General features: G+C 51.1%; 2 protein-coding genes across 2 annotated transcripts; one reads left to right on the plus strand and one right to left on the minus strand.

The window, feature by feature from the left end:
* Positions 1–5,248: 5,248 nt before the first annotated feature.
* LOC104869591 lies at positions 5,249–14,153 on the minus strand. The gene is made up of 3 exons (XM_010634913.1): positions 14,090–14,153; positions 12,128–12,550; positions 5,249–6,184 (listed from the first exon to the last, which is right to left on the minus strand). Exons 1-3 carry the CDS (start codon positions 14,151–14,153, stop codon positions 5,841–5,843), a joined length of 831 nt encoding a protein of 276 aa, XP_010633215.1. The 3' UTR covers positions 5,249–5,840.
* Guca2b (guanylate cyclase activator 2B) lies at positions 14,084–16,357 on the plus strand. The gene is made up of 3 exons (XM_010633929.3): positions 14,084–14,610; positions 15,438–15,624; positions 16,269–16,357. The coding sequence occupies exons 1-3, from the start codon at positions 14,518–14,520 to the stop codon at positions 16,325–16,327; spliced, it is 339 nt and encodes a 112-aa protein (XP_010632231.1). The 5' UTR covers positions 14,084–14,517; the 3' UTR covers positions 16,328–16,357.
* The last annotated feature ends 3,505 nt before the right edge of the window (positions 16,358–19,862 follow it).

The raw sequence follows: 19,862 nt of genomic DNA on the forward strand, positions 1-19,862 counted from the left end.
TTTTTTTTTTTTTTTTTTTTTTTTTTTTTTTTTTTTTTTTTTTTTTTTTTGGTATCGGGGATCGAACTTAGGTCCTTGCACTTGCAAGGCAGGCGGCGGAACCACTGAGCTAAATCCCCAGCCCCAATGAGAAAATTATTAATGAGCTCTTTTTGAAATGTTTTTATCATACCAAGCTGGCATAATCCAGTATGTGTTTTACCCACACTGCACATGTGCATTTAGACAGCTGGCTCCAGGTGGGGCCGCGGCTGCTGGATGGCACAGTGCCAGCCTGGTCCCAGCTCTTGCTCTTGGAGAGGTCATGCAACTGAGGTCCAAAGAGGTATGGGGAGTGAAAGTCTCCTGCCCTCCTTACTTCTCATGGGGGGGTCTTTGGCTGGATCTAGGAACATTACAAATACAAGAGCTGATTAAACAGAGAAAAGCATGAAAGTTCTGTTATCTTACATGTACACGGGGATCTTCACAGAAAAGAGGAGTCCAAAGGAATGACAAAAACATGCTGCTTACGTACTTTATAGACAAAGAATAATAAGTGTGCAGAAGAAGGATAGGACAGATGGATTCTAGGCTGTCACTAAGAGGAGGGACGGCATAGAAGCGAGTGGAAATCATGGTTCATCAGGTCCAGGGCAGCCCCGTGGCCCAGCCTCCGGTGATCAAGGCTATTTTAAAGTGTTGGTGTGGGTAGAGCATCCCCCTGTGACCTGCTGCACTAGGAAAACACGGACCAAACAGCCTCTCCTGCACTCAAGTTCCTCGGTGATTTGGGTTTGAAATCATCAGAATACCAGTTTGGCATGTTTTGAGACGGCAAGTCTTTAACAGCCGCAGCGGTTCGTCTAGTAGCCTTCGGTAGCCCCTAGAGACAGTTTTGACCGTCGGGGTCATGAAGGTGGGTACACGCTGTCGGTAACTGCGGTGCCTACGCCGCCTCTCACGGTGCAGAATCACAGACCGAGCATCCGAGTGTCCATTCGCTCATGCTCCTCCGCTTGCTGACGCCGGTCCTTGTGCTGTCCACCCTGTCCGCTGGGTCGTGTCTGCTTAGTGCTGAGCCTCCCTGTGTCCAGCGGCCTGGACAGTCCTCCGGGGTGACCCATCGAGCCAGAAGGCGAAACTCTGTGCTGGCCTCCGGGAAGGGGCCGGGAGCTGAGCCAGGCTTGGTTTCCTCCGCCCCACGCCCACACAGACACACCAGGAGGCTGGAGGATGGGACACGATAGTTATTTCCGTTGCAAACCATCTCTGAGCTTCATTAAAAAATCTTCCCTCGCCTGTGTGCACCAGACCGTGAACAAGCCCGCTGTCAGCCTGGCCAGTGTGCGGCTCCTCCGCTACAGGAGGTGAGCTGGAATATGCATGAGGCGCCGGGGATCTGGAAGAGGCTGCAAAGGCGACATTTCGGGCTCTGGCCTTCGCCTCACACCTGCCCTCCCTTAGACTGGCACAGGCAAAGGAGGTCATCAGTGAAACCCATCTGTCCCTTCGTGCCCTCCTCACGTGAGATTTCAGGAACCCAGCTCCTGCTCTAAAGGGGCCAGAGCAATAAATTTTGTGAAACAGAACACAGGATTGAGATAGGGCAGGATTTGCCCCCTGAGCAGCCACCCCTGACCTCATACCGTTTCGCAAACGTTTGCCTTCATGAACTCTGCCCTGGTCCTGAGCAAACAAAGTGAAAGCACCCAGCCCAGGGCCTGGCCTCGACTGGGGATTTCAATTTTTTAAATGATCGTTTAATAGGCAGCAACCTAGAGGGAGATCGAGTTGAAGTCTCAGGGGCCACTGGCAGCACCCAAGCGCCATTACACGACTTTTGGTGTTCACAGCAACATTGAGAGGTCTCTACAGACTCAGCTAAAGACAGAGCTTACCCTGAGGTCAGCTCTGGCAGGTGTATGCACCTCTGAAACCCCGGCCACAAGCAAGGTGATGAGCACATCCATGGCTTCTCAGTTTCACTCCAGCCCCTGGGAACCCCTCCCTCTCACCCCGTCTGCCAGTGGATATGGACAGATTTACATAATGTTGAAGAAGTGGAGGCATAAAGATCTATTCATTTTTTGCCTGGCTTCACTCAGCACAACTATTTTGAGGTTCATCCATATTATCAAATGTTCTTTTTTATTACTGAGTAATATTCCATTACGTAGATTATCAATATGTGTCTATCCATTCACTATTTATTTTTTGGTACCAGGGATCGAACTGGGGCCTTTGGGCTTTCAAGGCAGGCGGCGGTACCACTGAGCTAAGTCCTGGGCCCTCTCCATTCACTTTATGGATGGATAGGCAAATAAAACTATTGTGGACAGTCATGTACAAATCTTTGTGTGGGCATATGCTTCTGTTTCTCTCGGATAGACACCTGGAAGTAGCGACATGGCGGATGGCTAGATCATCGATATAAATGTGACTTTTTAAGAAATTGCCAAACTGCTTTCCAAAGTGTACCATTTCACGTGCTCATCAGCAGTGTGTGAGAATTCCAATTGCTCCACATCCTTGTCAACACTCACTCCTTTTTTATTTTACTTGTTCTGACGGGTGGATATTTGGATTGAGATCATGATGCTTGGTGGGCTTTTTTAACAGAGGGTCTCAGTATGTTGTCCAGTTGAACTTTTACTCCCATATAGCCGAGGCTGGCCTCAAACTCAAATCATCCTGCCTCAGCCTCCTGAGGGCTGTGAGTAAGACTGTGTTTCCACATCTGGTCAATGTATTTTTGATGCACTTCTTTGCCACCCATCTTTTTTTTTTTTTTTTTTTTTTTGGTACCAGGAATCGAACTCTGGACCTTGCACTTGCGAGCCAGGCGGTAGAACCACTGAGCTAAATCCCCAGCCCAATCGCCCATCTTTTTTGTTGAAATGACTACCCAAAATTTTTGCCCATTTAAAAAAATTAGTACTGCCTTTTAAGAGTGATAGATGAGGACTGGGGATTTAGCTCAGTGATTCCGGCACACGACCCAAGTTTAACCCCCAGTACCAAAAAAAAAAAAGAGTGATAGATGTACTCAGGATATGTATCCTGTATTTGGTATGTGATTAGCAAATATTTCTCCTAGTCAGTTGCTTTTGTTTTCATTCTGTTAACAATATGTGTTGTTGTTGGTGGTGGTGGTTGTACCAGAGATCAAACTCGCGACCTTGTGCTTGCAAGGCAGGTGGCGGAACCACTGAGCTAAATCTCCGGCCCCAACAATATGTTTTGAAGGATCAGAGTTTCTAATTTTTAATTAAAGAACAAAAACTCACCTTGTTCTGAAGTGGTCTCTCATGTTGGGGGATACATTAGGATGCTGTTGGATACTAAGGATGGGTTCTCTCCTCCCACACCAAACCACCCTTGCTAAGCAGCCTGAGGCCACATGGAACCTCTGCAGAGATTTCCAAAACAGACCTCTGTTTGCCTCAGTTTCCTCCTCTGGAGACAAAAGGTGATATTGCTACTCCATGTAGCTGAAGCAGGAGCGGTCCAGTTAGTTAATCCACTTAAAGTTCTTACCTGGGGTCTGGAGCTTAGTCAGTGCTACACCATGTTACCCTAAGGCTGTTACTTCATACTGAGGATGTCCGTGCGGTGCAAATGCACCACTTTGGAGCAAAATACCTGGGCAGTCCTGATGGTTTTCTTTCTGATAAACACTTTGTTTATCTCCACGCCAGTCCTGGCCAAATTCTCTGCCTCTTTAATCCAAAGAAGATACCACCATCCTCATCCACACTTTATATATAAGGAAATCCCGAGACCCAGCCTGCAGAGAGAGTGACTGAGCTGGAATTCATCTTGGGCCCATCTGGATCAAAATCCACACCGTGAGACCCCAGTCCACCGGGACTCCTCGCCGACCCAGAGAGGACACCGTTCCTAAAGTCATGTTGATCTTCTGGCTCAAGGCCTTGTCTGCTGCACTTGTTCCGGTCTGGATTGCAGACCTGTGCTGCAGAACACAAAAGAGGGAGGAGAGATCCCCACTATACATTCCTAGGCTTTGACCAATCTTGGAGTTGTCCCTTTGGCAACACACGTGAATCTACAGGGAAAGTGATATAGACCTGAGAGGATCAGGCACTGTTCATGAAGACACACGCATTACCCAGCCAGCCTAAGCAGAGTCCGCAGGGCCCCTGGCGTGCTGTTGGCATCACTATTAACAAACAGGTTAAGCACACAAAGAACAGAGGCTGTCTCCTAAAAATCCATGAAAGAAAATGTCCAGAAAAAGAAGGAAGGTTCTACCCAGAAAAGCTGAAGTCGTGAGACCCAAGGAAAAGAAGCCTCGGCCGCCAGGACCCATGTCCTATGAATTCATAGCACAATGGTTAGGGGAAAAAAAATCTCTAAATGGAAAAAAAAAAAAAAAGATTTAAAAAATAAAGCATGTACTAAGCACATTCTTTTTCCAGCACTGGGTTAGTCATTTGGGGGATACAAAAATGAATAAACTATAGCCCTTGAACTTGAATAATAATAGCTTATGCTCCTTTCTTTGGTACCAGGGATTGAACCCAGGACTTACGCACTGAGCTACATCCCCAGCTCTTTTTTATTTGGAGACAGAGTCTTGCTAAGTCCATTAAGTTGCCCAGGCTGGGCTCAAACTTGCAATCCTCTGCCTCAGCCTCTCCAAGTGCTGGGATCACAGGTGTGCCCCACAACACCTGGATTTTATAGCTTTCACTACATGCAAGGCTGTGTGTGTGTGTGTGTGTGTGTGTGTGTGTGTGCGCGCATGCTCTACATACACCGCCATCCCTCAGTGTCCGTGGGGGACCAGTTCCAGGCTACCTCCCCCAGGGCTCCAGATGCCCAAGTCACTTAAATAATGTCCTAGAATTTGTACATAACCTACCCATATCCTCCCATCTACTTTCAATCATCTTTAAATTCTTATCCCATCAGTGTGATGTAAATGGTACATAAACAGTTGAACTGTAATGTTTAGGGAATAGTAACAAGGAAAAGCAACAAAAAGTCCCACACATGTCAGGCAGAGATGTGGGCTTTTCTCGGAACACTTTTGGTCTATAGTTGGTTGAATCAGAATGCAGACAAACATTGGTATTAACTCATTTATTACTCAGCAAGCCCAGGAGACAGAGACCCTCGCAAACTTCCTTCTGTTAAGGAAACAAAAGCAAAGAGCATTCAGAACCTCATCCAACACACCACAGTAAGGAGTGGAACCAGGATTTGGCTCCAGGATGATTGGCCTCGCTGAGTGTGAGTGGAGCCTGGCTGGGGACGGAGAGGGGGTGGGCGCACGGTGCCTGATGGATCCCCAGGCACACAGACGTGATCTGTCACAAGGGCTGAGGAGTCCGGCTCCAGGTACATCATGGCCCCAGCCCCTTTATTTTAGAAACACTCCTTGAGCCCACTGTATGTGCCAAGCAGTGCTCAACAGCAGAGCACAGCAGGCCTAGCTTCTCCTGCATGGTGCAGGTGACAGGTGACGTCCCTGGGTGGGACCCCCCGAATGGCACTGAGTGTCACGTGGTAGTGCAGAGGGACCAGGGGCCTTGTGGTGGGGGGATTCCCGTCCACTGAGAATTGGGGCAGGCTTGCTGGAGGGGAGGATGTCTCAGTAGACTGTGCCATGTGGGCAGATGTGTCCTAGATGGAGGGAAACGTGTGGGATCATGTCTCTGCGGCTTTCCAGCACGTTTAAGGACAGCGGAGAAATCCAGTGCGGCTCAGGTGCAAGACCAAAGGGGCAGGGACAAGCTTAAATTAGACTGCTGTTAAAAGTCAATGCCAAAGCGTGCAACTGTTCAGTCACAACGGAAGCACCACCCATCTAATGGTGCAAGGAAGGTGCAGATTCACTCCCAGTTCACAGATGTTGTATCTATTGTCCTGCTGCTGCATAACAAACAGCACAAAATTCCAGCGGCCTGGAGTGAGTGAGGCTCTGCTGGATAGCACAGCACCGGGCTGGGCTCACTCACACTCCCCGGTTTGCATGACTGGAGTGCCCTGGCTTGACCCCTGTGCCTTTGCTTCTCCAGCGGAGCTGCCTTAATGTTCGTACGGGGACAGCTGAGGTGCCACAGGCACAGGTGTGCAGGAGTTGCTGAGACCGCCTTGGAGCTGAGAGACACGCCACCGCTCCAGCCTCGCTGTATCCCGTGGGAGACAAACTGTTGCTCTGGCCGCTGCACTCCACCTTAATAGGAGTTCAAACATCACATGCCGAGAACCTGCACTCGGGAGGCATGAGGTGTGGACCCATTTAAAGCTCCTTGTCTACCACCTACGTTCATTCAGGGACTCTGGCTCCCTCCCTGTTGCAACACTGCCTTCTCCCTGAGCCTAGTCACACACACCCACAGACCAATCGATAGAGAGGCGAATAAACCAATCAGTGGATGGCAGAGGCACACCGCCACGTAAGAGCCTTTCACTACAAGTGGCTCCCGTCACTCTCCCTCCCGCTCCCTTGATGAAACCTCCGGGCCCGTAGGACAACCCCAGAGCCGTAAGCCTTCAACCAGCCCAAAGGCTGCCTCCACCCACCACTCTGCAGGTGCACAGGGAGCATCAGTTTGAGGGAAACTCGGCCATCTCTGCCGCAGGAAGTGACTCGCCCAAGGGAGTGAGGATCTGAGTAACAGCTTTTGCATCACTGCAGTGTGTGGACAGCAGGGACAGGCAGCCCTCTCTTGTAACTCAGTCCCCATCCTGATAGTCGAAGGAGCAGCAGAGACCAGACGTTCATCTCTGCACACTCTAACGCAGCAGAAGAGAAGTACAGATTGGTTGCGTATGCTGTCCCCGGGCTCTGGCTGCCCTCCTAAAACCACACCAGCTACCTGGTGGGACCTAGGGGGAGGGGACCCCCTTCCCCACCGCAGAACCCCCTCTCCCAGGCCCCACGGAAGCTGCAGGCAGCACTTGGCACACTCAACCCACATCAAGCTCAAGGGCCAGGCCGGGTGGGGAAGAGAGGGATCACAGCATGTTCCACCCTGCCACTCGCCCAGTGTTGTGCCCCCAGGAGCAGGCGCCTTGTCAAGCTCTCTCCAGAAAGCTGAAACACGAAGTGAATACCAATGGTCCCTCGCCCCCAGGAGGAGGAGACGCAATTACCAAAAATTCTGCTTACAGCTCAGATTCAATATTTGGGAGGGATGATCCTGAAATAAGAGATTGCCTGATTTCTCTCCCCGGCCTGTGAATGCTTCATTAAGCTCCTATTTGACATCTGATGGTTGAGTCTGATTGGCTTCATTGTGGAGGTGGACTCTAAGAAGTCCCCAAGACAGAGCAATCAAGTTTCACAATGACCCCCAACTGCAAATACTCAGACACAAATGGCAGCTGTTCCTTGGACATCAATGCCGTGAATGCGGCGGGAATGTGTGTTTCATCCCCACTTAATGAAACCCAATCCTGCTTGGCACATGGGGCCCCTGACTCAGCACTTAGGATTTCCTCCTCGGTTCAGCCGGTAGGCGGGAAACAAAGAAGCCTCAGGCTTCCGCATCAGCTCCAGTGGAGATGCAGTGTGTCCTGCTCCTGGGGAGGGCTGTGGAGGCAGTGGGGTCTCCGGCGTGTGGAACTGAGGCTGCTCTCCACAGACGACACAGAGACAATGTCCCTCTGCCTAGACTGCCCCGTGGCCAACCAAGGTCCGATTTCAGGGCCGGGCCCCCTCCTCTCCTCCGCGAGTTGGCCTTATCGTTCACCTCAGCATCCGCCGCTGGGTGACCCGAGACTCGGACACCAGTAAGGATCTTCCATGTGACTCACACATTTCCCTCCTGCTACCTCCGAGGAGCATGCACTAACAGGGCTATCATGGTCATGCTGGCCAGATGCCCAAGCATAGACGTGGACACAAGGAAGCTTTCCATCTCCCCGCAAACACAGACGTCTGTTCACCTGGTTAACTATGGAGGCAGCCTGCGCTTCACAAAATGTCACTCTCTACATGCAGAGTTCTCTACTCACCACCAGGGGGCAGCCTTGCCCCACTTGCAGTATTTGTATTTACCAATTACCCAAGACCAGTGCGGCCTTAAACCTAGGAAGAAAACATGAAAAGGTGTTTTTTGTTTTGTTTTGTTTTGGTACCGGGGATCGAACTCGGGACTTTGCGTTTACGAGGCAAGAGGTGGAACCACACTGAGCTAAATCCCCGGCCCCGGATGTGTGTGTGTAATAAAATCAATACAATATGAATAAATACTCTCAGAAAACAAGTCAAAGGGAAGTCACAGATTGAGGTTCTGTTACAACTATTAATTTCTGGGGTGACAGTGTCCTTTTGAGTTTCCTAGTGGCCATAGCAAAAATAGAACTATTCACCCACCTGTCCAGGAAAGGTCTAAATTTGATCTGAGCGTCTGCTGCAAAACTTGCCACACCTGCGTTTATACACAACCCTGTTGGATTTTCCAGTTCAACTCTTTTCATGTATGGAACCCTACATGCTAATCCTTCTTTAAATGTGTCATCGCTGTATTTTTACTTTATTGGTGTTTTGATTGATTGATTGATTTTTTGTACTGGGGATCAAACTCGGGACCTTGCACTTGCAAGGCAGGCAGAGGCATCACTGACCTAAATCCCCGGCTGGTGCTTTGATTTAAAGTGATAGGTAAGAGCTCTGGCTCCACCGTCTGTCCTATTACCTTCTTTCTCCTCTTCTCCTTGTGCCTTCTCCTCTACCTCCTCCTCCTCCTTTTCCTCTTTCTCCTTCTTTTCTCTCCTTCTCTTCTTTCTCAGTGCTGGGGCCCCCACTCCACCTCTGAGCTACATCCCCAGACCCTACCTTTTCTTGAACGAGTTCTACTCGGGCCTTTATCCTCACACTTGGAAATGACCTTTTCAGTCTCCAGTGACTTCCACATTGTCGAATCCAGGAACAATTCTTGGTCTTCCTTTTCCTGGAGCCAAGCATAACACTTGCCCCAGTTCGGCTTGGTCTTACTCCTGAAATGCTTTTTTTCCTTCCGCGTCAGCAGCACTGGTCTCTTGTTCGTCTCCACCTGCGGCTCCTTCTCCACCTGCCCTCCAGATGCGCTCAGGCCTGGGCCTCCTCTTCTCCATCCAGCCACGCTCTCCATCCCATCTCAGGACTCCAAGTCGCAGATCCACCCCAACGACCACAGCCACATCTGCAGCCCACGTCTCCATTCAGACGTCAGGTACCTCAGACTTAACCTGTCCAGGCCAAACTCCTGTTACCCCTGCCTGATTTCATTCCCATTTCCCACCTCCATAAATCAACACCATTTGACATGGACAATCCTAGTGTCATTTTGGACTCCTTTCTTCCTCTGGCCTTTACAACCAAGTGCACAGAACATCCTGTGGGCTCTGCCTTCAGAGTAGCTCTAGAATCTACCCTCTTCTCACCGCCTCTACCCCTCACTCCCGTCTAGGTCATCTCAATGTCCTGCAGCAGGTGATTTCATCTGTTTAGTTAGTCACTGTATCTCTCTTGCTTAGACTGGTGTTTAGCACACAATAAGCTATCACCGAACATCCCATTAAATGACTGAATGCCCTAGGGGCTTTGATGCCACAAAGGATTAACTTCCAGGAATGATTCACAACTAAGAAAACAATAGAGCAAACACTTTCTGAACACATACCACATGCCAGGACGTTGCTGGATGAGGTGACTATAGCTCAGGAAAGTAGGAAATTGTCCAAGATTAAACATCTAATGGTTGATGGAATAGATATTTGAATCCCATGCATTTATTTAATTCATTGACTATTTGTTAAGCACCATTTATATGCCAGATATTGTTTTGGGAGAGCAAAACAAGGGAAATTTTAAGTCTGATAGCAGTTGCATCCTAGTAGAAAGAAACAAGAAATGGTGTGTGTGTGTGTGTGTGTGTGTGTGTGTGTGTGTGTGTGTAAAGAAAGCAAATTAAAGAGATTAGGAATAATGGGAGATTATAGTAATAAGGAGATCAGGAATAAGCTCTCTGATGTAGGGTGATCAGGAAAGGCCTCTTTGAGGAAGTGCAGTGACCTGGAGGGTGACTCATGTCAACAAGTGTATCAAGAGTAAAGACCTCAGGCCAGGCACGGTGGCGCACGCCTGTAATCCCAGCACTTGGGAGGCTGAGGCAGGAGGATCGCGGCGAGTTCGAGACCAGCCTGGGCTACATAGTGAGTTCCAGGTCAGTCTCAACTAGTGAGACCCTGTCTCAAACACCACCACCCCCAAAAGCAAAGACCTCAAAATAATCTCTGACGTGTTTGAGGAGCACCCAGGACAGTGGTGGTGAACTTATGGCCACACGAGCCACAGCAGGCTTTGTATCATTGAAAGCTCTGAAAGGTTCATCACCACTGATCTAGGCTGTTATCCCAACCAGTTTCTTGCGGAAAGTTTTAGTTGGTGGTTTACTTGTTTCTTCTGTTCTGTCCTTTTCTTCTTGTGGTATTGGGGATTGAACCCAAGACTTCCATACTGACTTCCACCCCCAGGTCTTTTCTCTTTCTTGTTTTGAGAGTTCTCTCTAAGCTGTTAAATTGCCCGGGCTGACCTTGAACTTGTGATGCTCCTGTCTCAGCCTTCCAGGGTGCTAAGATCACAGGCAGGTGCCACCACTCCCAGGAATTGGTAGGTTTAAAGCAAGCAGGCACAAGCTGCAGGCAGTCACACTGTGACAGAGAGGCAGTTATGGTGACATATCTGCACAGTCCCTGGGGGCCACGTGGGTGGACTGGTCAGGCAGGCTGTGTCTCCAGCTGCACCATCAGGAAGTGATCCCCAGGAAGGGAGCAGTTGTGTAAGGTAGAAATCTGGATCAATCACACAGAGGAATTGGTCGGAAAGGACAATAAAATTGGTAAGTGTCAGGAGTGACCAAACCCTGCTTCTGGTGTGAGAAAGTTCAGCTTACATTTAAAACAGGTGCTGAAGCATCATAAAATTGTAAGAATTCACTGCAGCCCAGTATCAACTCTGACCTGAATTTCTAGCCTGCTAACCTGCCCTACAGGTTGCAGACTAGCCTGCCCTGACAATCACCTCAGCTACTTCCTTTAACCAGATGGAAGGTTGATAGATAGATGGCGGAATAGAGAGATAGGGGTGTGATCAAAATATGCAGTGAACATTTAATTTTAAAAAATATTTTACAGTAGGGCCAGGGACTAAGCTCAGAGGTTCTGGCACCTGCCACACAAGCCCAAAAGAATATTTATAGTAAAAAACATATGGCCATTAATTCCCCCTCAAAATCCCTTCCACCGTCTTCAAACACACTTATTCCATCTTTCTTGCCATTTTCCAAAGCAGTTTGGAGGTCTTCTCTTATGAACGTCTTTACAAGAGATGATCAAAAATATAGTGAATGCTGCTACTTAGTGCCATCCAACAGAAAGAAAGCGGGGGGCTTGCAAAAACATTTTGGTGTCTCCTCATCCATCTTATTTACTGGATCTGGCACTGTGTGACTTCTGGTTCTTCCCCAAAGTCAAAATGACCACGAAAGGTAAGCATTTTGAACTGATTCAGAACATCGAGGCAGCCGTGAAGGTGCAACTAAAGACAGTCAGGAAAGAGGTCTTCCAGAACCACTGCAGCAACTGGCAAAAGCAACGGGACAAGTGTGTTTCAAGCACAGAGGAGAATGGGGTGTGTGTGTGACAATGTGTCTTTTACTGTAGTAAACTTTTAAAAATTCAAATATTGACTGTATTGTTTGCTCAAACTAAGCAGATAAACAGATCCTATTGATTCTGTTTCACGGGAGAACACTGCCTACTAAAAATGTCTCAATAATCCATGAAACCAAGGTGACAGTTTGAACTTTGGGGTAGAAGATAAAGCATACTCAGAGGTCAAGGGAATGACCCTGGGTGCCCTTGAGTTATTCTAACATCTAGGGCACAAAAAGAGAAGGAAAAACCAGCTGAGAAACTGAGGAGACGGAGCCAATCTGAGGGACATTCAACCAGGAACGTGCGTATCCCAGAACACAAGCGGAGGAGGAAAGAGGGAGTGGTCAGCCGTGGGGAAGGCCGCCGGGTGGGACAGGGTGTCCCAGGCGCTCTGCAGCAGCAGCGAGCATGGGCCAGGGCCTCGCGTGGGGATGAGGAGCGACACAATATGCAGGGGCAGACTGTCACCCACCTTTGGCCTCGGGAGGCTTCCGCAGCCCAGCATGACCGTCCCTTCCCACATCCGTGAAGAGGGAAGTACCCGGAGAACACGCGTCACTGCGTGTGGGCTTCTGGGGCGGGGCATGCGGGGCGGAGTCTGCGACCGTGTGGGCTTGACGGATGGGGTCATTCGTAGGGAGATTAGGAGGAAATGGGTTTGAACTCGGAGTTTGAGTCCTGTCAGAGCAGATAAGGAAGTTGTGCCTTGTTCCCAGGGAAAGACTGACATGTGAGAGGCCCTGGTGGGAGGAGCCAGAGGCTGAAGCCAGAGGGAGGCCACAGCTGCCAGACCTTCCACATCCCGCAGGCTTGCGCCTTGTCCCTCCGTGTGCCGGGTCGGGGCTGGTGAGACCCCCGCATCCCTCGAGGCTGGCAGGGAGAGCATAGGTTTGGGCTCAAGTGGTCAGGAGACAACTTCCAGTGCTGGAGTCTGGTCACTGTTTTTTCAAATGAGAAACTGAGATCACAGAGGTTATATTACGTGCCAAGGTCACAAGCATTGGTCATACTCTGGGCTGGGCAGAATGGCTGAAAACAGTGGAGGTCAGAACTGTTCTGCTGCTGCTCCCGAGTTGGGATTTGTCTGGGAGGGCTCCATGGGGGAGGCAGGGCAGGGAAACCCGCAGGTATCCCAGGGGCAAGGCACGTGCTGGGGAGATGATCAGTCTAGGGACAGGGAGAGGAGAAAAAGAAATGTTGTTTTTTCCTCACAGCAATCCCTGTAAGGCTGTTATGTTCTTCACTTTACTGGTGCAAAAACAGAAGATCAGAGAAGTTGAGCAACGTGTCCAAGGTCACAGAGTTTATGGTTGCTGGGTCTGGGTTAGAACCCAGCTCTTCTTGCTTCCAAGGCCTGTTGCTTTTTCTGAGCAGAGGTGAGGACTTTCTAAATAGAAAACCAGCTCGTCCCGCGTACTCCCACAATAATAACAAACAGGGTACCTTACCGAGCCTCGGGGTACTGACCTATAAAACGGGGACAATCATTACACCTGTCCTGTGGGATTAAATGGGACTGCACCCCCACCACAGCATTAGGCCTGGCACACAGTATTTAAGAATGAACGCGATTATTATCAGGTGGTTATCCTCATTTTACAGACAAGAAAGCACGAAAGAGTCTGATAGTATCTTCATACTCTAAAGAGCAAGGCCTAAAGTCTGGATTCAAAGCAAGACACAGGAAATTCCAAAAACTCTCTTGAGTTTTTTTTGTTTGTTTTTTTAAACCAAAGATATAAGAGAGAGAGAGTAGAGAGATGGGTGCATCAGGGAAAACAGGGTTGGATCAGGCACTTGTAGGTCAGGCTGGGATGATGGAGCATGGTGTCTTCCGGTTTTAGCCACCAAGTTAGGATGGCACCTTAGAGGCCAAGATGGGTGATGGGGGCCTCCAGTCAGTGTTACGCGTGGGCTCCTAACCCAGTCTAGAGCGTGCTGGCACCTGCACTGTTTATAGCCACCTGGTCTGGCCCTGGATGCTGCCCTCGGAGACTTTGCTCTCCTCTCTCTGACCCATCCTTCACCTGCTGAGGCACTGGGATTATGCACGGCCTTCAAGGCAGCGCATCACCTCCACAGCAACTGTGCAGCTTGAGCTCTGTGTGCCTGTGCGGATGGCAGAGCAAACAAAGGCTCAGTCTGCCTTGATGTGACTTGCCCAAGATCACACAGTCACAGCAGACGACTCCATGCTGGCTTAGTCAGGTGACGTGGGTCTCACATGACGGAGGGCAGATGGGCCTGGGCGAGAGATGGCAGGCGGTGGCCTGATAGAGAACTGGTCAGAAGGACAGCACCGCAACAGACTAGGGGTGGGAGTGGGAGAGATGGAGGTGGGCCCTGGGGAGCCCTGACGTCAGACCTATGTCTTCCTACCTTGCCCCATCTGTCTTTGCACAACCTTGACCCAGAGAAAGAATCAAGGGCTGACCTGGGCCAAAGACACCCGGCTGGAGTCCCTCCTCCACCACTGATGAGCTCTGTGACTTGGGCATGTCACTGCTTCATGAGGCTCGCTTTCCCTGCCTAAAATGGTCTCCCTCTCTTTCCACACCTGAGTGTGAAAGGCCAAAGGAAAGTGGAGCCTCCCAGGCCCTCACGGGGAGCCACGCACAGGGCGGGCCCTTCCCAGACCACTCCGACGACGCGCCCTGTGCTCAGGGCTTCCTGTCCTCATCCCCCCAGCCCCTGTCCTGGGAACCTGCTCTGGGTTGTCAGAGAGCCAAACTTCTGTCAACCCCACCCGCGATGGGCAGTTAATGAGTGACCAGGCCTCTGAAGCCTGTCCTATAAGGAGCTGCCAGCCGGGAAGCAGGTGGGAGACAGGTGGACAGCGGCGGCAGGAACAGAGGGAGCAAGATGGGCAGCAGGACCCTGTTGGGACACCTGTCAGGGGTGGCTGTGGTCCTGCTGCTGCTGCTGCCGCAGGGCACACGCTCAGTCTACGTCAAGGTGAGTCCCTCGGGCCAGGCTGCCCTTCTGCCTGACACCAGTCACGGCCAGATCCAGATAGTGGTGCGTGGGAGCAGCGGAGTGTCATAGTGACCCTGATAGTGACAACGAGGGAGATAAGAGTAAGAGCAAACCGCTGTTTATCCAGCACTGCTTTCCTGGAAGGCTGGTGCAACTCCCAGGGCTCAGAACACAGAACATGATATGGGATGGAAGAGGATCCTGTAAGGAAGCAGACCCCTCCTTCTATGCTTCCACATCTGAGTGCTCATCCATCCATGGGGGAGGAGTGGCCACAGACAATCTCCCCGGCAGGTAACTCTTGAGGACAATGCAGGAGGGGCAGGAGGAGCCAGGCCCAGGGGACCCGCAGCAGCCAGAGGGTGCAGTGCACACAAAGGCCTGGAGAGAAGGTGGCAGGACTGCAGGGGTCCTGCCAGGGGCTGTGAGGTAGGAGGGAACCCCGGAATCAGGGCCTGCCTACTGGGCAGTGAGGTGCTGCTGGCCTCTGCCAACTGGGGAGCTCTGGCCCTGGCACTGCACGTCCAACTGGGAACAAAGGGGTCCTGGGAGGGGTTTGAGAGAGTAGCCTAGCCAGCTCGAGGTGCCATCACGTCCCCAGGTCAGCTCCAGAAGAGGACCAGGCCCCACGGAGGTCAGACACCACTTGCCTCCCCCAGCCTGCTCTTTCCAGCATGGCCTGGATTTTCCCTGAGGTCAGGGGAGGGTCCAGAGTATCTGTGGTGTTCAAGGACCCCTGGGTATCATGGCGGCCCTGTCCCCGTCCCTGTCCCAAGACTTGACCCCTCCCACCGTCCCTCCCACAGCACCAAGGCTTCCAGATCCAGCTGGAATCAGTGAAGAAGCTGAAGGACCTGGAGGGACAGTGGGTGCCCAGCCCCCGCCTGCAGGCCCAGAGCCCCTTGCCCCCTGTGTGCCACCACCCAGCCTTGCCCCTGGATCTTCAGCCTATCTGTGCCTCCCAGGATGCTGCCAGCATCATGCAGGACTTGAGTAAGTGTCCCCCACCCATACAGCCCCCTGCCCCTGCTTCTGTCCCACCCCACGCAAGCTCCTCTGTCACCTGCTGTAGGAAGGGAGGGTCGGGAATTCCAACCCTTGCCTGCCCCAGCAATGCCTTGGTTTGGACACAGAAAGTCAGACTTGCAAACTCCCTTCACCGTTGGGAGTCCCTCCAAGATGCCACAGATGGGAGGGAAGGGAGCCCAGAGAGCAGCGGCTCCACAGACAGTGAGCACGGCAGAGCAGAGACGCTGTGCATCTGATGGGATGAGGAGCTGAAAGGCTGCTAAGGGGAAGAGACAGCTAAGCTGAAATGAGAGGGTGTGGCAGAGCCGGACAGCAGAATTTCACTGTTTGCTGATCCCTCCTCTGTGCTGGGCCCTCTGCCCCAATTCCCTGTATGGAGCCCTGACAAGACGATCTGCCTTTGTAGCAGACAAGATCTGAACTCGGGCCCAGACCAGAAGTACCTTGCCCAGGCACAGTGGGCCTCACTCCCAGCTTCCTGCTGGTAGGAATGGTCCAGAACCTCTCCTAAGTGGCCACTGTCTGCAGCCTGGCCAGTAGCTCCAAGGCAACCACAGGCCTCCCGTGTTCAGGTTCAGGTTTAGCTGACTGACCTTCTCTCCACCCAGGGTTCATGGACAATGAAGAGTGTGAACTGTGTGTGAACATCGCCTGTACCGGCTGCTAGGATGACCCGGGCACCTGCCCTCCAGGCCCACTGCCCGTGCAGCTCCCCCCCACACACACCAAGAACGTTGGAGAAGCCTGGCCACCTTCCCAGGGCCCAAGCAGCTGGATCCAAGGACAGTTTAGCCCCTAGGCAGCCCCGCTTCTGAATAAAGGTTCTTCCCACACAGAGCCAACTGTCTGTTTGTCCATCCCAAGGAACGATGGGTGGAGGTACTGCGAAGCTGGGTGGGTGGAGGAGAAAGGTTGGGCAGAAGATAACAGGCAGGAATTTCCCTGAGGTTTCAAGGCCTGAGGAGCTGACTCACAAAACTTCATTTCATAGATAAGGGAGCCCAGGCTCACAGAGCAACCCAGACTCCGGGATCCTCAGGCTGAACCCACAACCCCCCAGTTTCGCAGCCAGAGCTTCTGTGCTCCAGATTGGGAGAGGCGGGAGGGAGCCACAGGTGCCCCTCTGGATTGACTGTCAGGGCCGGGCTCTGCCCCCTTTGCCTTTGTCCTCTCTCCCGAGATCCAGGAGACCTCCTCTCCCTCACAGCCTGTGGCCCTGAGCAGAATGAAAAGTAGCCAAGAGCTGCTGAGCATGTGCTGAATCCCAGGCACTGTTCTAAACACTGCACTTGTAACCCTGAGTCCGTCAACGTGATTGTCAGCCCCGTCCCCTTTACAAATAAGGAATAGCACAGAGAAAGAAATCCCTAGTCTGACATCACACTCGCAAGATGGCTCAACAGGCTCTTCCGGCACATCCGCAGCAGGGGCCACACTCGGACTCCCTGGGCTCCGTCTTTCCGTGTCACCCACAGCTATGACACTGAAGGCAGGGCGGGGGACAGCCACTGCATCCTCACGGCAGCCTTCATGGCCTGGCTTCAAGCCAGGAGCTGTGCTGGCAATTCCTGGGAGCAGGGCCTTTCCCCAGAGTGGGCCCCTCTTCGGCCCTCATCCTGAGAGCCAGGTGGAAGGAAAGCCACCTGCACAGGGCCCCCGTCCTGCCAGTCTCCAAGACCAAGGCAGATCCTGACTGCTGCCCAACCTGACTGCCCAGTCCTGCCGCCCCCAGAGCTCCAGCCTCTTTCTCTCCCTCCCCTGTGGCCAGGGCTCTGTGTACGGCCTGCTGCGGCCCTCCAGTCCCACCTCTGCCATCACTCAGGCCAGCCCAAGCTTTCTTCCTGACCTTGTGCCCTGCAGGCACTTCACCCAGGGGAACAGCAGGCACTGTTCTAACCGTGCTGTGGCTCCCCAGGGCCACCTCAATCTAAGCTGTGCGCAGGCACCATCTGGACTCATCACTGCCCTCAGTTCACTGTGTCCCCACCCACCTGGTGGAGAGAGCAAAAGGACCTGGCAAAGACACAGCACCTGCCACACGCAGGTGAGGTGGGCACCACACAGAGGCGGTGCGGACAGCAGCCACACAAAGCACAAAGCTACGTGAAGTTGGGGTCCAGAGAAGCACCTCTGCCTCCCCTCTCTACCTCCCCACTCCCTTTCCCTTCCTGCTCCTCTTCCTCCTTTCCCCTGCTCCTCTTCTTTTTTTTTCATAAATGAAATTTACCTGATTTGGGTTTTTTTGAACAGTTCATTGTTCTGTAAATCTGCTGTTTGGTTTGGTACTGGGGATCGAACTTAGGTCCTTGCACTTGCCAGGTAGGCACTGGAACCACCGAGCTAAATCCCTGGCCTGATTCATTGTTAATGTATAGAAATACTACTGATTTTTGTATGTTACATTTTATATCCTGCAATTTTACTGAGTTTATTTGTTTTAATAAGTTACTGGGTGGGGTCTCGAGGGTTTCTAAATGTAACATCATGTCATCTGTGAAAAGAAGCAATTGAATTTCTTCCCTTTTGAGTTGGGTGCCTTTTAAAATTTAATTTCTTACCTAACTATTCTGGCTAGGACTTCTAGAAATATGTCAAATAGCAGTAGCAAGAGTAGGCATCACTGTCTTGTTCCTGATCTACACAAAGTTTTTGACACTTTTGAGTCACCTTTTTTTTTTTAAAGATTTGTCACTTTCATTAAAAAAACACTCCATTTTATTGATCTCTATTGTTTTCTAGTCTCTATTTCATTTATTTCTGCTCTGATCTTTATTACTTCCTTCTTTGACTGGCTTTAGGCTTTGATTCTTTTTTTTTTTTTTTTTTTTTTTTTTTGTACAGGTGATTGAACTTGGGTCCTTGCACTTGCAAGGCAGACCACTGAACTGCTGAGCTAAATCCCCGGCCCAGCTTTGTTTATTCTTTCCCTAGTTCCTTATGTTTTAATGTGAGGTTATTTGAGATCTTCCTTTTTTTTTGTTTGTTTGGTTTGGTTTTTTGAGACAGGGTCTCAGTGTGTAGTTCAGACTGACCTAGAACTTACTATGTAGCCCAGGCTGGTCTCGAACTCACAGTGATCCTCCTGCCTCAGCCTCCCCGGGTGCTGGGATCACAGGTGTGCGCCACCACACCCGGCAGAGATCTTCCTTTTCTCTGTAGGCTTTTATTGTTACAAACTTAACACCTTTGCTGTATCCCATAAGCCTTGACATGCTGTTTCCATTTTCATTTGTCTAAAGACATTCTTCCATTTTCCTTTGCACTTCTTTGATCCACTGGTGAAGCTTTAAGAGCATTTCCAGTGTTACATCATTTAATCTCCACTCAGGGGCTCACCACCCGCACTTTGCACAACAGGAAACCAAGGGATTCTCTGCAGGTCACACAGCCACACAGGCAGAGCCCGCCCAGCATTATGGCCAGGATTCCACCTGCCACTCGTCTTATCAAAAACCCAAGCAAACTGCAGATGCAGGGTCTGTTATCCTCCCCATCTCCAGATGACAAAGCCAAGGCTCCAGGAGGGACACACGGCTTGTGAAGGGCACGCCAGCTGGCACCCACTCCTTTTGGCCTTTCAGACTCCATCTTGCGCACACTGAGCTATCCCAGTTCCTCTGTGCATGTCCCACATTCTGGAAGTTTCTCTTCCGATCTCCACATGGACTTGGAAATCCATCTGCCCTAAAGCAAATCCCAAGAACTAATGAAAATACAGCTCTGTCCTCCCTCACAAAGCCCTCCTGCTCTCAGCCCAGAGAATCACCCTCTTGAATAAGCCCCTGGGCATCCTGCCTGGGCCCCCCCTGGTGCTTCCTCTCCCCCCTTCCCCCCCTGGCTGTCTTCTCTTTCTTCTTCTTTAGACCTTTCCTAACTGGCCTTACTTCCTCACCTGCTCTCCACTCCCATCTAAGCCACTCCCAGCCTAACCCCTATTCTTTGGTTTGTTTTAACCATTTATCGAATTCCCTCTGTTTCTCCCAGGTCTGAACTGGGGCTGTGAAATGCAATTCTCTCACCCGGCCTGGAGACAGGTACTACTGTCTTCCAGTTTTACAGAAAGGAGGCTGAGGCACAGAGAAAGCAGGTCATTTTCCTAACATCACACAGTATGTGGAAGACCAAGAGGGACCATGCAGCTCCTGCCCTTTTACATCCTCATGCAAGCATCATGTGAGCAGACTTCTCTGTGTCTGGGGGCA

This window comes from Fukomys damarensis, unplaced genomic scaffold (genome assembly GCF_012274545.1).
Source record: "Fukomys damarensis isolate Sample0158 unplaced genomic scaffold, DMR_v1.0_HiC HiC_scaffold_23, whole genome shotgun sequence".
Lineage (NCBI taxonomy): Eukaryota > Metazoa > Chordata > Mammalia > Rodentia > Bathyergidae > Fukomys > Fukomys damarensis.